Consider the following 17,557-nt stretch of genomic DNA (forward strand, 5'->3'; position numbering starts at 1 on the left):
GCATAGTGCAAAGTAAGTATTACTTTTTCTCCCTTAATCTTTCTTCAAGAAACCTCAAGAGAGGATTAGTTTAAAAACAGTATCTAAATTCTGTGTTCATAATCAAAAGACAAATGTTTGTACGTTCACCTAAACTCTTTCTGGATTAGTCAGCATTTACAAGAAACAAAAACGGTGCTAGAAGGCATGTTATTAGGCAGAGAATGCTTACAAATAGTCGTCCTGTTTCTCAGCTCTGCTTTTCCTCTGCAAGTGAGCACTCTTCTGGAATTGAACCTAAATTCATTTTGTGAAACCGACAGGTGAAATGTGTGTCAACTGGCTAAGACTCATTTCCTTATATGACTGTGGGCAGAATTGGCCAAAGGGGAAATCTGTGAGATTTGGAAGGCAGGAGTAAAATAGCTACCATGGCTTCCTTGAGAGCTGTGAAGAGAGGTGGTGAGAAAGCAGATACAGATATACTGCTAGGTTCAAGCCGCTTCTTGTTCTTCTCTGCGAGGTGTCTACCAGCCAGTGTGGCCACGAACCCACGGCTGTCATCAAGTGACTGGCAAAGGCCCAGCCTGCCACTGACTGCTGTGCTATGATCCCAGTCCCCTTATGTTGATGATCTCACTCCTGCAGACACATTCACCTAGATTCTACATTTCCCTTCAGTCCCCCAAAGTACCCACCTACAGCATTAATTCAGAAGGGCTGAACAGATTTTTTCCCCCTCTCAAGTCTACCTCTCCCTTCTAGATCTATATCCTCATCTTTACAAGGTCTAATTCCTGAAAGAAGCTTTCTATCACAGAAATGTCACAATGCCTTGAATGCCACCATGTATAAGCCCTGTCTGGGAGTGTGTCACAGCAGTCACAGGACCCGTGTTAGAACAGGGCTGGCCAGCGCAGGGCGGGCTCCTCTCCCTGTCCCTGTCTACGCTGTCCTTTGTACAGCTCTACAAGTTCACGTGCTTTATGATTTCTACATCTGAACAAAAGTGTTCTCTTGGAAGGGTGAAGTGTGCCTTGGAATTTACTCAGCACCAAAGGCTGTACCCTTTTCATGATCTCACCCTAAATTACCTTGGAGATACAGTAGTTCCAAAAAGATTCACTCTAATATGACAGCATATTTAACAGTTACTTTACGTGAGGTGCAGGGGAAAACGAAGCAAAGTTATTTGTTTTGAGAGAGTTCATTTTTGTTGAAGAAACAGATTTGTGACTAAATAACTCCATGCAATGTGACAAATGTTATCAGAGAGGTGAGAGGATGGCATAGGGGTAGAAGAAAGGAGTGACGTGTATTCTGGTGAATAAAGTGTTACGGCACAGAGGTTTAAGGAAGTAGGGTACTGCAGAAAATGATAGTTCCCAGGCACTGCGATTCTGCATCTGCTTGCAAATAGTTTAAACCGAAGTAGCTTTTTTCCCTCCTCCCTCTCCTCAAAAGAAAAACACTGTATACATGCTAAGGAAGAGCTGGGCGAGATGGGACGCATTTGCCTACCCTTAGTTTGGAGAGGGGCTGTTTTATCCATGTCCTTTTTTGGGGAGGGGACCAAGAGCTGTGATGGGAAAATATGACCATAATGGACTGGATAATCTATCATCAAGAAGGCTATTTACGATCACAACTTTTTTTTTTTTTGGGTGGTTCACTGGAGATGAGAGTTTCACGAGGACTTTCCTGCCCTTAGACCTCAGCCTCCTGAGTAGCTAGGGTTACAGGCGTGAGCCACTAGTGCCCAGCTAAGATCCCAACTTCTACTGCCATGTTAAATACTGCACATATTTTCTATTTCCCAGACTGTACCAGACATTATTAATTAAAACAATCAAACAATTAACTATTAATTAAAACAATAAGTTGTATACTATTATGACCTTATGATAGAATGCTTCATATGTTTGAAATAGGAAACTCTACCATATTGTACTCTAGGTGTCTCCATGGAGGCCTTTAAGGACCAAAAACAAAACGCTTGGCCAAGCCTCACTTTTCATTCTAATTCATCTCTATTAAGTATGTCTTATTCAATCTTATTCAATAGTACTTTCTGAAACTGGAGACCTTGCCTTCCTACAGCTAAAAATCTAGCAGTTAAGACTCATATTAATATGAAGAGAAGTGGCAGAATTTCCATGTTCTTGTCTTCACAGCTACTCGGGAGACAGCAATTAAGAGGTTGCAGTTTGAGGCCAGCTAGGCCTAAGAGTTTGGAGAGTTCATCACAATAATGGCTGGGCGTGGTGGCACATACCTGTCATTCCAGTAAAAGGGAAACCTTCTTAAAGAGCACAGAAATTACTGACGTGTACCCTAAGAGGCATTGTGAGAGTGGGGTCTCGTGATCACACATTTTATGGTAAAATTTCTGTAAGAAGACAGATGGGACCACACTGGTATTGAAGTAAGAAACATTTTCTCAACAGGTGATAACTTTTACAAACACGTTATCCAGACGTAAAAAACTGAAATTATGTAATTTGCAGGAAAATGATTGCATTAGTAGCCATCATTTTAAGCAAAACAAGCCAGTTTTTCAAGGATAAAAACTGTATGTTTTCCCTCATATGCAGAATGCAGGTTAGGAATAAAGACATGAACGTTGAAGTATATTTTAGGTGCCTGCAGGGAGGGAAAAAAGAGTGATAAGAGGTAAATATGATCATATACGAAAATGGCAAAACAAAACTCATCATGACAATTGATAAAACAGTAAAAACCACATTACCAAACTAAAGTACTATGGCAGTGGCATAAAAACACACACACAGATTGGTGGTACAAAAATACATCCCAGCACATATTATAGTCAGCTAATTTCTGACCAGGACACCACTAAGACACAGTGAGGAAAGGAAATCTCTTCAATAAATGGTGCTGGGAAAGCTAGCTTTCCACATTTGAAATAAATAGTGAATAAGTAAACTGGACTCTTATACCATATGTACAAAAAGGGCAATTGATATGTAAAAGCAAAAACAAAACCCTGAATACCAGACAAGAAGTTCTAACTGCTAGAATACTACCCCAGAGGAAAAACCGACTCTGGAAGTGTTTTCTTAGATTCCACACTAAGAGCTTAGGCTACCAACACAGAAATAAATGGGAATACATTAAAATAAAAAGCTTCTGCACAGCAAGAGAAATAAAGAAAAATACAAACGTATAGACTGCGAAAAATATCTGCAAACTAAAAATCTGATAAGGAGTTAATATCCAAAACTTATAAAGAACTCATAACTCAATAGTGGAAAAAAAAAAAAAAACCTGATTAGAAAAGTAAGCAAAAGCCGTTACTACATTCCTTTAAAGAATATATCAAACAGCCAACAGGGATAGGAGAAGTGCTCAATATCATTACTCATCAGAGAAATTCAATTCAAATTCATTATTGTTTATCCACACCCTTTGGGATGGCTGTTACCAAAAAGTTGAGACAAGGGGTTCCCGTGGCTCAGGCTGGTAATTCTAGTCACTCAGGAGGCTCTCAGCCTGAAACCTGCACCTCCATGTAACTAGCAAAGAGCTGGACTGGAGGTGTAGCTGGCGCAAGTGGTAGAGTGCCAGCTGTGCAAGTAAACCAAAGGAGAGCAGGAAGCATGAAATTCCAGCCCCAGAACCTACAACAGCAGTAACAAGATAAAACACGCTGGCAGTGGTGGACAGAAAAGGGACTCCTGTACACACTGCTGACGGCAAAGCCATGGTGAAAACGAGCTGGAGGTTTCAAACAAAATTAACAATAGTTCTACTATGATCCAGTACTATGATCCAGTTCTGTTTATACCCAAAGGAAATGCCATTTCTAACCGTTTGTGTTTGTAGAAGCTACTCTCTGTGTTCAGTGTCCCCTCCCCCTTCTATTTGTGGGGCTGGATTTTAGACCTTGGTTTGCAGGCCTTAGATGCTTGGGGAAGAATGTTTTTCCTGTGTCTTTTTTATCTTACTAGTTCTTGTAACTCTTAATGATCAATAAATGTGAGCTTCGCGGAAGCTGGACTCCACGGGCACGTCTGGCCCGTGTGCGAACGTTAGTGAGAGGGAGCTCTGGGCCGGATGCTGCGGGCTCAGCCGGAACGATTCTCTCTGGAAGTCACCTCGCTTGGTTCTGGGATGCTAGGTGCCGATCACGCTACTGCCTCCACTAGACTTCCCTGGTTTTCCTCTTTGCAACTTTGTTAGGTCTCCAGCCACTTTTCTGGTAAGATTGAAGAACACACATCCTTGGCTCTTAGGTGGTCTGTTTTCAGAAAGTCTCATTTATTGGAGAGACTTGCTTAAGTCTTTTTTTTTTTGCTGGTCCTGGGGCTTGAACTCAGGGCTGGGGCTGTCCCTGAGCTCCTTTTGCTCTACCCCTTGAGCCACAGGGCCACTTCTCGCTTTTTCTGTGTATGTGGTGCTGAGGAATCAAACCCAGGGCTCCATGCATACGAGGCAAGCGCTCTACCACGGAGCCACCTTCCCAGCCCCTGGCTTAAGTCTTTAGTTACTTCAAGCCCAGCGCTGTCCCCCCCCTGCCCTTTTCTAATCATTTTACTGTAAATGTAAGTTCAGGAGACCCCACTTTCACAGTGCCTCTAATGGAACCTGTCCAATAATTTTCATGCTCTTTAAGAAAATTTCTTCTCAGCCACTGATAACTTTTACAAACACATCTAGTGCAACAGGTATCAAGCTGTCATGGTGTCAGCAGGATCCCCTCCTTCTCTCTCTTCTTTAGAGCCTCTATGCTCTTTCACAGACCTCTAAATCTCTGCAAAATCTGTTGTCTGTTATCTGACTCACCAAGAGTAGCAATGGCTTGTACAGAACTTTACAAGCTCAATTTCCTCATGTTGCATTGTGCCTTCAATGCACAACAGAGAACACACTGCTTAGAAGATGTACATTCTTTTTCTTTAAGTTTTAAAATTGTTATTATAAAGGTGATGAACAGAGGGGTTACAGTTACATAAATGAGGTAAAGAGTACATTTCTTTTCAGGAAATGTTACTCATGCTCAGTTTTTCTCTCGCATCTCCACCCACAAGTTGTGTAGTTCATTTTCAACATAGTGTCTAGTGAGCACCATTGCTCCGTTTGTTCACCCTTTGTCCCTCCTTACCTTCCCAAAGACAGATACATGTGCAAACAGCACAAAAAGAAAGCCAAAGCAACAAAGAAGAAAAAAAAACCCCTCTTGTTTCCATTTTCTGGAGTTTATTTAGACAAATATTATTTTATATGATCAGAGGTACACAGGCACTGTGTCTTAAGAACATGCTCCTTTGGTCTCACTGTGTGTGAATGCCTAGAGACCTGTATAGTTTATCATGTCCTGGGGTACTATAGATATAGCTTTCACATGAGAGAAAACGCGCGCTGCTTCTATCACCAAGGCTGGCTCACCTCACTTAACATAATTTGTTCTAGGTCTATCCATTTCCCTGCAAGTGGCATACTATTATTCTTTCTAATGGCTATGGAAAATTCCATTGTGTGTAGGTAGAATAGTTTTTGGATCCACTCATCTATGGGGCCCCTGGGCTGGTTTCCATGGCTTGGCGACTGTGAGCGTGGATGTGCCAGTGTCTTTACACCTGGCGAGGACGTACATTCTGAAGTCCAGCGAACGTTCACAGTTTAAAGTTTAGACTTTTACACACTGAGCCCTTTAAAACAGGTAACTGGGGGAGGAATAAAAGCAGTTAGTTCCACTTTGACCAGCCTTAGGAAAATGATCACCATTTTCCCTTCTGTGTACTCCTCAACCAACAGATGTCACTAAAGACACCAGTACCCAGAGGCAAAGGGGAGAAAAGATTAGACAAATGGAAAGTGAGCTTAAGAAACATTCAGTTCTTAAAACTGAGAAGTAGGTTTCCAAAGTAATAACATTTATTACACCGCATGCAACATTTTAACCAAAAATTTAAGAAAGAAATTTCTTTTATTAAGTTGCTCAGGCTGAACGGATCATAGCACTAAGTTTTGAAATACATGTTCCTGAAGCAATTTAAAACTCATTAGAAATAATAGGCTTGGGCTAGTAGAAAATGTGGTAAAATTTAATCCTCATCCAAATGTTACCTGGGCTGTACAAACAGGAAATTGTTTTGTGCTACTGTGGCTAACCTCATTGCTGACCCTGAGCTGTAACAGCAAGAGCAGCTGAGAGCTGAAGCAAAATTAAAAACTTACATCAAAGTACATCATGACAGAATGTAGATAAATAAAACAGCATATCAAAAGTATTTTTTCTGCCAGTCTCATAGAGCAGCAAGGTAGAGGTATTCCACAAAATGTACAATAAATCAGGAGTATTAGACAATGATTCTGCCTGCTCTGCATCACCAAGTCACTTCCCAGGGGGGGGAGAGCCGAGAGGAAACCCCGTGGGCACGGGACAGAAGGCATCACAGAATGTTCTGGCTTCTTTCCTCCATAGGTTTCCCCTTTCTTCACCTTGGCTCACCAAAGAAATAAATAATGTTGGCTTTGCTGTATTTCTCAGTTCTTTCCCTCATCTTCCGGCGTCTGCTGGCCCTCCAGTGAGTCTGTAAGACTCTTCAGAGGTAAAACATAGGGACTACACATTATAGAAGGCAAAGGTAGACAAATTAGCCTGATTAATGGAAGTCAGGATAGGCATCAGTGGAGGAAAGACAGAAAGTGTTCTATTACTCATAAAGTGCATGTGTCAAAGTCACTAGTGGCACAGTTGAACTTCTGATTTCCCTTAAGTTTCAGGACAAAAGTCACCAATCTTTACAGAATACCGCTTCTTCCTAAACATCCGAGGTACATCTTCCAGTGGCAACTCCCAAGAGGCAGAAAGGAGTATGGACGGACTGACATGGAATGAAATTCCAGTTGGAGGAACTGCCAGCTATGCAGTGTCTGGGGTGCTTGGGAAGCTCCCGAGCTCTCCCACACACCACCTTGTGGAATCCTCACGACCAGGTCGGAGACATGCATTATTTGCCATGCTTATCAAGCTACCCGCGTAGAAGCAGGAATAACACCTACCTTGGGTCTCCTTGCAATGTATGAGAAATGATCTAACATTAAAGGAGGGATATAATAGCTAATTAAAAATGGAAGCTATAAAAATATGTTTAAAATGAAAAGCTTACTTCTGATGTCAATAAGATAGCTACCTGGCTATCCTATTACATATCTCCCATATTCAAACAGATAAAAGGTCCAAAAGAACAACATAACATCTTTCTTCAAAGTTATATTGAAAATACAAGTATGGAAAAGGACACTCACCATAAGTGCAAATCATTTTACTTGCTTCTCTGAAGAGAAGAATTCCATTAGGAGATGATACATCAAAATTCAAACGCTGGGATCTAAGAAATATAGTAAAAAGTTAGACTATACACACAAAGAAATTAAATATAGGTTTAAAATGTCTAGCACTTTCATTTATCAATAGAATTAATTAATTATTTAATTTGCTGGTTTTGGTCTGGGGCTTGAACTCTGGGCCTGGGCACTGAGCTGCTTTTGCTCAAGGCTAGCACTCTACTATTTGAGCTAAACTGGGATCCCCAGATCTCAGCCTCCAGCGTAACTAGGATTACAAGCATGAGCCACTGGCATCCAGCTTGAATTAGCCTTTGAAGTACCACTCCTCCATTCAACAACTGTTGATAAAATAGGTACACTACTTTTCTTATAAAGATAGTAGGACAGGGCTGGGAAGGTGGCTCAGTGGTAGAGCGCTTGCCTTGCATGCCTGAGGCCCTGGGTTCGATTCCTCAGCACCACATAAGCAAAAAGAAAAAAAGCCGGAAGTGACGCTGTGGCTCAAGTGGTAGAGCGCTAGCCTTGAGCTGAAGAGCTGAGGGACAGCGCCCAGGCCCAGAGTTCAGGCCCCACAACAAAAAAAAGAAAAAAGAAAAAAGAAAAAAAGGATTGACAAACCATCCTACCCTGCCAGCCACTGTACTGTCCTTTCAAGATATAATGGCACTTTGAAAAAAAAATTAGCAAAAAAACCCCAATAACATATCAACTATCTCTCTCTATATATAGATATATCTATGTATCTATAGATATTTCTTTTGTTTTTTGGGTCAGGTCGTGGGGCCTGAACTCTGGGCCTGGGCGCTGTCCCTCAGCTCTTCAGCGCAAGGCTAGCACGCTAGCACTTGAGCCACAGTGCCACTTCCGGCTTTTTCTTTTTGCTTATGTGGTACTGAGGAATCGAACCCAGGGCCTCATGCATGCAAGGCGAGCACTCTACCACTGAGCCACCTTCCCAGCCCCTCTATAGATATTTCAACAAGCAGACATTGTTGAAGCTGTTTTGCCAGGACAGCGTGAACTGTTCTTTTCAAAACACTTTAGTATTAACAGTAATGACAATATCTCAAAGGTATTATTATGAACACTTGATAACTGTATTATTGATTACAACTATGACATAGTTTACACAGTTGTGCCAACAGGAATGTAACTGTTTAAAGAGAGGAAATGGATGGAGAAATCACATTACACTTGAGGAAGGATGTTTTTTAAGGTAACAGTTTCCTGGGACATTTGTTCCAGATATGAATTTTCTGCCTACAGAGTAGAGAGAATGCTTCACAGTATACAAGACAATAGTTCTTCCCTTTAGACTTAGAAGTTGTTTCAATTGTCTAATTAAATATGGATATTCAGTGAAAACACTAACATCTTTAACATGAAGTGCAAAGTCAATCCTACTCAAGTATTTAAGCCACCTTTAAGAGTTTATTTTATTTTTTTGTTGGTCGTGGGGCCTGAACTCTGGGCCTGGGCACTGTCCCTCAGCTCTTCAGCTCAAGGCCAGCGCTCTACCACTTGAGCCACAGTGCCACTTCCAAGAGTTTTAAAAAAAACCAAGAGCTTGGGGCTGGGAAGGTGGCTCAGTGGTAGAGCGCTTGCCTTGCATGCCTGAGGCCCTGGGTTTGATTCCTCAGCACCACATAAGCAAAAAGAAAAAAGCCAGAAGTGGCGCTGTGGCTCAAGTGGTAGAGCGCTAGCCTCGAGCTGAAGAACTGAGGGACAGCGCCCAGGCCCAGAGTTCAGGCCCCACGACTGGACCACCCCACCCCCCCAAAAAAAACCCCAAATAAACAAAACCAAGAGCTGACATTTCACTGTCAGGTCTTTTCTCTCCTCTTGTTTAAGAGTAAAAATATAAATGATGGAGGTGACTAGCAAGTTATAACTTCAACTCATACAACCTGCGGGTCTTTCCCTTCTAACGTAACAGTTTACAGAGGCATTAACGGATAAGATAGCTCCGTGACAGGCAAGTTGGTGCTGAGTCCTATCAGCAAAGCCTATTTTAAAGAGGCAAACACAACTAGCGTGATGCAGCTTCTCTCTTGTAGCTGCACCTTTGTTAATATTAACATGCAGAGTATTTGAGTCTCTGCTGGTTGATACAAATGATAAAGCCAAGTAGGCAATTTCTGAGAAGTCTTATGGCTATTTCGATGAACCCTGAATGCATCTTGGCATGGAGGAGGAAGAACACCACCGGGTAAGAGCCAGGGCAATGTCCAGAGCTCAGAGAACACAAATGTGTCCTTGGTTTGCTCTTGAACTCAATCTGCTTTTCAGAAGATCAAGCAGCAAAACTTGGACATTCACTAAACATTTGTGGCTAGGCAAATGTGCCCTTCCCTTCTGTGGCTGAGTGTTTCTTTCAGTTATACAGCAATGTGGCTAGGCAAATGTGCCCTTCCCTTCTGTGGCTGAGTGTTTCTTTCAGTTATACAGCAATGTGGCTAGGCAAATGTGCCCTTCCCTTCTGTGGCTGAGTGTTTGTGCTTCTTGGAGTTACCGAGTTAACCTGATGAGTGTCATAACTGGTAGGAAGCTAGGAAGGCCTACCGCAACAAATCAGGACTCTAGTCCTATTTTTTTGCCGGATTGATTTCTGGTGCTGGTGCTAGGGCTTAGTATCACACTTTCTTTTTTCCTTAGGCACTACACTGGGCTGGCTTCAAACATCCATCCTTTAGAACTCAGCTGCCTGAGTAGTTACGGTTACAAGTGTGAGCCACTTCTGCCTGACACTTTGGTTATTTATTTATTTATTTTTGTCAGTTGTGGGGCTTGAACTGAGGGCCTGGGAGCTGTCCCTGAGCCTCTGTGCTCAAGGCTAGCGCTCTACCACTTGAACCACAACGTCACTTCTGGTTTTTGAGTGGTTAATTGGAGATAAGAGTCTTACGAAGAGTAATCCTAACTACTCAGGACCCTGAGACCTGAAGGTTTGTGGTTCAAAGCCAGCTGGAACAGGAAAGTCTGTGAGATTCTTATCACCAATTAAACACAAAAAGCTGGAAGTGGAGCTATGGCTCAAGTGGTAGAGCTCTAGCCTTGAGCACAGAAGCTCAAGGACAGCACCCTGGTGCAGAGTTCAAGCCCCAGGACTGGCAAAAATAACAACAATAAAACACCCACCAGGCAGCAGTATGACTGCTGGAGATTTGTTCCTGACAACTCCCTCCACCCTGCAACCATACTGCTTACCTGTTCTGCATCAGTTCTGCCATAAGTTTCAAGATGGGTGTTGTACATGCTGGTTCTCCATACCACTGTTCAACAGCCCTCTGGAGAACTGGAAGATATGTGGGGTATCTTTAATAAACCCTGTTAAAGAACTTAACAGCTGGGCTGGGAAGGTGGCTCGGTGGTAGAGCGCTTGCCATGCATGCATGAGACCCTGGGTTCCATTCCTCAGCACCACATGAGCAGAAAAGGCTGGAAGTGGTGCTGTAGCTCAAGTGGTAGAGTGCTAACCTTGAGCTGAAGAGCTGAGAGACAGCGCCCAGGCCCAGAGTTCAAGCCCCACGACCGACAAAAAAAAAAAAAAAAAAAAAAAAAGAAAAGAAAAGAAAAGAAATTAACAGTCAAATGGATGTAGTTTAGTGGCAGAGTGCCTGCCTTGTGTGTGCAAGGGCCTGGGGCCAATCCCGGGTACTTTAAAACAAAATAAGTATTTAAATGTCAAGAGAATGCTGCTCCTAAGAAATTAACACTACCTAAAAAGAAAAGAAGGAAATTCACATTTGTTCTGTTTAGTACATAATGGTAATTTTATAAATTATTCTTTCTTTCTAACCTACACAGACTTTTTTGGGGGGGTAGGTGGGAGGGGAGATTACAATTTGCTACTAACTGTAAAATATTCCTAAGTAATGGATTTCTTGGCATGTACAAATGAAAGGTTCACTTTTAAAGCACCCTGTAAGTAACACATTTAAAGAATTATACTTAATGTTACAGGAGAGGTAAATAATTCAGTTAATATTCAGTTAATAACAAAATTAATTTGAGTCATTATCAGGTTATCCTTAGGCACTATACTGAGAAAATATTTTTTATTATTAAATTTATATATATATATATATCAGAAAAAATAGTAACAGTTTCTGAGAGTATCTATCTCCCAGTTTTCTTTTATTTTTTTCTTTCTTTCTCTCTCTCTCTCTCTTTCCTTTCTTTCTTTCTTTCTTTCTTTCTTTCTTTCTTTCTTTCTTTCTTTCTTTCTTTCTTTCTTTCTTTCTTTGTTGTTGATGTCTCTGGTATAGCTCTAAGAAACATCCAGGGTGGTGTTTTGGATAACTGCATCTGTTCAAGATCACTGTTGCTAAAAGACTGCCTCATGTAAGTGCAGGAAGGAATTTCCAAACACCCTATTAACATGCAGGGTGGCCTCTGGCCAGGCTAGGTGATGGACACCTCCACGTGGCTCCACTGGCCCACAGCCGGCTGGCCCCTCACCAAAAGGATGCATAAACGTAGGGTCAACATCTAAAACTGAGGAGGAAAACTCTCGACTATGCTAGTGTTTTCATTTTTCTTTGCCAATTCCCAAGTGTCTCTTTCTGATGTTTTCCAATGTATTCTTTGCTGCAAATTGAAGTGCTGAACTACACCACTGAATGCTGAATCCGGCATTATGGGATGGATAGAGAACTCCATGCTGAGACGTTTCACCATTGTTTTTCTTCCTCTTGGAATGATCTTGGAGTTCCTGAGCCTGGTACCCCACCCTTCACGACCCTGGCTGACCTCAGCCTTATCATTTAGCACTTCTACTCTGCCTGTCCTTTGGCCTTGCATTACCCCTGCAAATCATCTGATGCCAACGCTTGTCTCGCGTGCTTCTCTGCCCAACATAGCTCTGGTCTTTCAATACCCAGCGCAAGTTTCACCTCCTTTGGGATGTTTTCTCTATCTTTGTCAAAAGGCATCAATCTCTTTCTCATCTGTGTTCAGTGAGCACTCTTGACAAAGTGAATCAGGACTGGTTGTTGAATTGTCAGCCTGTCCCCCTGGACTGCGTGTTTCTAAAAGGCAGACAGCCATCCCTCTACTAATTTCTATTTGTCCCCCAGATTTCGGTGTAGCTGTCAATTATGGGAATCCCTTCTCTGCCCCGCACTGGCCTCATCCCAACCTAGAAGCAGGGCCTGCAGGTGGGTGTGCAAACCTGTGCTGCCACTGTCCGCCTCCCCTTCCCCACTCTCTCTCTCTGCATGACAAGCTTTATAAGGCCAGAGACAGGTATTTCTTGTGTATGTAAGCTTGGTTCAAAGTAGACTTCAATAAATATTTGTTGTTCGAACCTTGACAACCTATAAATGACATAAAGCCTGTTAGGCTACAACAACCTATGCATTTCCCTTTGAAGCTTTAGGAAAGCAGTGGAAGTCCTTCAAAGAGTAGTATGTCACCTGAAAGTGCACAGAGTAACAGTTTCCTCCATGAGACAAACTACGGTAAAGCTGTGCTTACTTACATTGAAATGATTCCCTTAACAATCTATTTATTAAATCCTACTTGGCAACAAGCATTACTTTATAGTTTGCAGAAACTAAGTAAACAAAAGAGGAAAGTTCTGGCCCTCATGGGAGCTGGATTCTAATAGATTCTAATATGTCTATTAGAATGTGTGTGTGTGTGTGTGTGTGTGTGTGTGTGTGTGTGTGTTAGAAAGCGCTGTGAAGGAAAATAAAGCAGGGGCTGGAGGCAGGGAGTGTGTATGTGGTAAGAGGCAGCCAGATGAAAATGGTAAAAATAAAATCAGAGGACTTGGTTATTAACTTAATTTTAGCTACTGCCAAGTAACTTTCTTTTTTGTTTGTGTGTGTGTGTGTGTGTGTGTGTGTGTGTGTGTGTGTGTGCGCGCGCGTGCACACGTGTACTCGCGTGCACCAGTCCTGGGGCTTGAACTCAGGGCCTGGGTGCTATCCTTGAACTCTTTTGCTCAAGTCTGGCTACTTCTTTACTACTTGAGCAACAGCTCCACTTCTGGCTTTTTGGTGGTTAGCTGGAGATCAGAGTCTCTATGGACTTTCCTGTCCAGGCTGGCTTTGAACCGCAATCCTCAGATCTCAGCCTCCCGAGTAGCTAGGATAATAGGTGTGAACCACTGGCATCTTCCAACTATTCTGCATTTCTGACACACTACAAAAGCTATTGTTTTTGACAGATGGAAGACATGATTTACGATTTACGAAGCTGAGGAGCAGGGGTCGAGTTAAGGAAGACACAGCTCTTATTCTTGGGGAATGCATAAGTTCTCAGGGTGGCAGTCACATCAAACACACTGAGTTCTAAAAAACTCTCCTGGACACAAACCCTGGGGTCATTATTAAGAAAGCCCGAGAAGGCTCATCAAGAAGCAGAAAGCTCCAAATTTCAGAACTGAAGACCACCAGAGACCACACAGGTAAGGGACTTCTGCAAAGTACTCCACAGGCGCCAGGGCCGTCCTATTTTTCAGAGCCCACAGCACTCCTGATGGGACAAGGCCAGGGGCTGCGAGGGGACGCTCCCGGCTTCCTGTGCAATGAGAGTGGTGACAATTCTAATATGCTTCTGACAGAGGTGACTGCCACAGAGAAAATGAGCGATTATTGGAAAGCAGAGCAGAGGTCTACTAAGCAGGAGGTTAAAAGGGCTTGGAGTGGGAGCGCCAGACTCAGATTACAGGGTGAGAAATCAAAACCCACCCAGGAGCTTCATTTTCCAGGGCCTTAGAGTCTATGTGTATACAGACAGGAGGCAGAGAATGAGTCCACAGGTAGGAGAGGTATAGATATAATCGCTTTCACTTAGTTCTTCCCAATGAATTCTAAAGATCCATACCAGATTAATGAAAAATCAAAAGTATTAATGGGATGGCCTTTACTCTTGTATTCCTTATGCCTGAACAAGAAGCACTCAAAATACGCTTTATAGTGACTTACAGGTTGACTTTTCAATCCCATATCTATTTGTCCATCATGATACTGCCAATTACACGCTTCTTGAAGTGTGTTGGATTTTGATAGCTAATCCCCACTTAATCCAAAGAAAGGCTTTCTACTGGCTATCGAGTACCGGGCTAGATCCTGTAACTTGATATTCCAGGGTCCTGAGCAACCGAGGTTTCCAACCATGAAGTAAGTGGTATTTCGGATGAGCCATCCATTCTACTATTAACTTCCTGCAGTAGTGAGTAACCAGTTGAAAAGTTGTGTACTCCAGGCTTATTTATTTGGCAAGATTCTGGGCAGATGTAACCTCTCCTTATCTGTAGGCATTTAGTTGGTAAGGTTCTACTCAACTAGAAGCTCCTCTGGGTCTGGGGTCTGGGTCTCAGTTACCTAAATCCCTCGTGAAACCTGGCTGTCCACCATGCTGAGCTGGTGAGCAACTAGGTCCCTTTGCTTCCCTCCCTGCTAGGAAGGAAAGAAACAGCAGTGGTGGAGTATTTACCAGTGCAGACACTGTACTAGGGCCTTTACAAAAGGTCATGGGTGTCACTAGTCCTGTTTTAGGAAAGATTCTGTGACATGGAGACATGAAGTAACTTAACCAAGACCCCCAGGCGGTAAAGTGGCACAACCAGGACTACCCTCTCAGACTATTCCAGAGTCTGCGCTGTTCTGCACATCTGCCTCTGTAGGAGCTTCTGTGTACACTGACAGGATTGACTCCCTGACTGAGAAACAGTGAGCTGGAAGGACCTATCATGACTGGGGAAACACCCAGCACGGGACATGATGTCATGTGCATCCCTTTATTTATTTATTTTTGCATTTCCCTTGGATTTTTTTTGATATTTTAGTCTAAGTATGATGTTGGAAAACTTTAAATAATGTGATTAAATGAACTATAGGGTAAGGTGTTTATTATTATGTTCCCACTATAGGGGTAAAGAAGTGTATCAAGGATTCTCCTTGAATTCGCTAGTCATAGAAACAATTTATCAAGAGGGTTGCTGGGTAGTTTCAGGCAATTTGGTTTTGGACATGATAAGCAATGTAGTGTGTGTAGCTGTTAATGCAGTCAGTGTTTATAAAAATGTTTATGAATTAAATAGCAAAGCACTAAAATACCCGCTTATCAGATAATCACCATAAATAAAATGCATTTTGACTTTAAGATGACATGTGCTCTTGTCGAATGGCTCCTCTGCATGCTAGGGTTGTATAACAAATTAAAGAACACATATTTATGTGGATAAAAGGCAAATAAACTTTCCCAGCAGTAATGTGGGAACCATCACTGACGGTTTGACATATCAATTTTTCAGGAAGAATAAATGACTTTCATATCCATGGCTATTTTCTTATAATATACTTAAATTCATTTTTGCATTACTTGAATACTTTGGGAAGAATCTATACTTTATCACCTGAAACTGCTTAAAGTATTTCGAAATATTTTAATAAAGCTTTTTGAATTATCAAATAATGTAACTTTTAAACAAATTTTAGTATTATTATAAATATTTGCTCTTCATCCCTTGCCCAAAGGAAAACTATAAATCTTGTCTCAACTGAATGAACACCATTTATCATATTCATTTTGTTGTCAATACAATTATGAAAAGCCTTTGGCTTTTTCCCAAGGAAGCCGATTTGCCACTGAAACTCAATTATTATAAGCAGGACCAGTACCAAACCGTTGCATTTGGCAATCTAGTCCAGCTTGCTGCATAACTGACACTTCGCCCTCCGACCCTGACCTTAATAACTTCAACACCTATGGTCAAATGGAGGAGACAATGGTTTCTAGTTCAAAACAAAACAGTAAGTCCCAAGATTTTATATCTGCTATTTTCTGCCACCTGCTGGACAAAAGTATCATTTCTGTTAGGTGTCAAAAAGGAACTAAGCTAGAGCTAAAACACAGAGAAGAGATTTTTATTCTTCAACACTGAGGAAAAAGTTTCTGGCCTGCTAACCAAGGGGCCAGGCGCTTGGCTCAAAAGGCAGGGCGCTTGCCTAGAAAGCTGGAGGCCCTTAAGTTCAAGCCCCAATTTTGCTAAGAAAACAAAACAACAAAAAAAACCCCAAACCCAACAACAGGGTAGCAAAAGCTGCTGAAGAGGAAGACATTGTTGGACAGGCTAGCTAACCTTGTGGCTTATTTTCAAGAGCACTATCAAAACTAGATTTTTATGATTTTTTCCAAACAAATGAAAGGTTTTGGCTTTGGGAGCTATTTGTTTTAGAAGACTAAAAAGGCCATATGTAATTCCAGTTTATCTTTCCTATTAGCAGTTAGTGGTAAAACTTCAAATGTTAAAACTTATAATATCTCCGTACATGTACACTATATACTTACAGAAAGCATGCACTTGATTCCTCAGTGACATGGAAAAATCTCCCACCTAACCTTTGTACACATAAATCTGATAAGGCAGGTTTTAATAGCAAGTAAAGCGTAACCCGAATTTAAGTCAGCACTCCAGACCATGTCTGACATGTTTAGCAATGTGCGGAGGACCCTCAGGCGTGGCCTGTTCCCTGCTCTCCAAGGCTATGAATGATGATGGCCCCATAGTTGGGAGACTGCCTTTGTGAAATTTCTTTTCCAATTCTGATGGCAGTTTGGATAAGAAAAGCTTGAACGAACCAAGTGAGAAACACGTAATTTAAAAAGTAAGCTACAACTGAATGCAATTTTGAAGGTAAACTAGAATTTTTCTTATGGGCTCTGATGGTTTCCCCTAAATCATTTGATAAAAGGCAGGAAACCACTTTATAGTTATATGACTTATGTAAATGGTCACTATTAAGATGTTAACAGTGTGCGTGACCAGTACAGGAGTGCCACACATCATTCAGAAGGCAGCGTGCATATGTTACTGGTCAGGACAGGACCTACGTATGGTACTGTTTTTCTTTTAGACGCAGAATGCCTTTCTGGCTTTGCATAGTCGATAAAGAGCTGGGTCTCAGGCCAGGTCTGTCCTCCCCTGAGCCCCGTGCTCTTTGGATTCTTTTATGACAGGGTTGTCGGTGGACATGTTTTTTTTTCTCTCTGTATTAGGGCTTGCTAGTAGTAAATTCAATTTTTACACTGAGACAATTGCTAACCATCCATTTGCCCCTCGTTCATGTCTATTAATATTTTCATCATAATGACAAACTGTAGTGTAAGGAGTTATGCTTCAGAGGTAAAGTTCCCTCTTCAGCCCTGCTGAGATTGGCGCAGAGGCTGATATAGCCTCAAAAATGCCAAACGGCAGGATTCACTGATCCTGAGGTTAAGATGTTAGCAAGATTATTCCTGCAACCCC

General features: G+C 42.0%; 1 protein-coding gene across 3 annotated transcripts in view; it reads right to left on the bottom strand.

The window, feature by feature from the left end:
* Ranbp17 (RAN binding protein 17) overlaps positions 1 to 17,557 on the bottom strand; it is a 210,906-nt gene that overhangs the window by 38,295 nt on the left and 155,054 nt on the right. For all 3 annotated transcript variants that reach the window (XM_069999204.1, XM_069999205.1, XM_069999203.1), the window contains 2 exons: positions 10,504 to 10,611; positions 7,255 to 7,337 (listed from right to left, as the gene is read on the bottom strand). In XM_069999204.1, the coding sequence (XP_069855305.1) occupies positions 7,255 to 7,337; positions 10,504 to 10,611 (191 nt within the window). The remainder of the gene's footprint in view (positions 1 to 7,254; positions 7,338 to 10,503; positions 10,612 to 17,557) is intronic.

This window comes from Dipodomys merriami, unplaced genomic scaffold, assembly GCF_024711535.1.
Source record: "Dipodomys merriami isolate MVZ:Mamm:240054 unplaced genomic scaffold, mDipMer1.0.p SCAF_533, whole genome shotgun sequence".
Taxonomy (NCBI): domain Eukaryota; kingdom Metazoa; phylum Chordata; class Mammalia; order Rodentia; family Heteromyidae; genus Dipodomys; species Dipodomys merriami.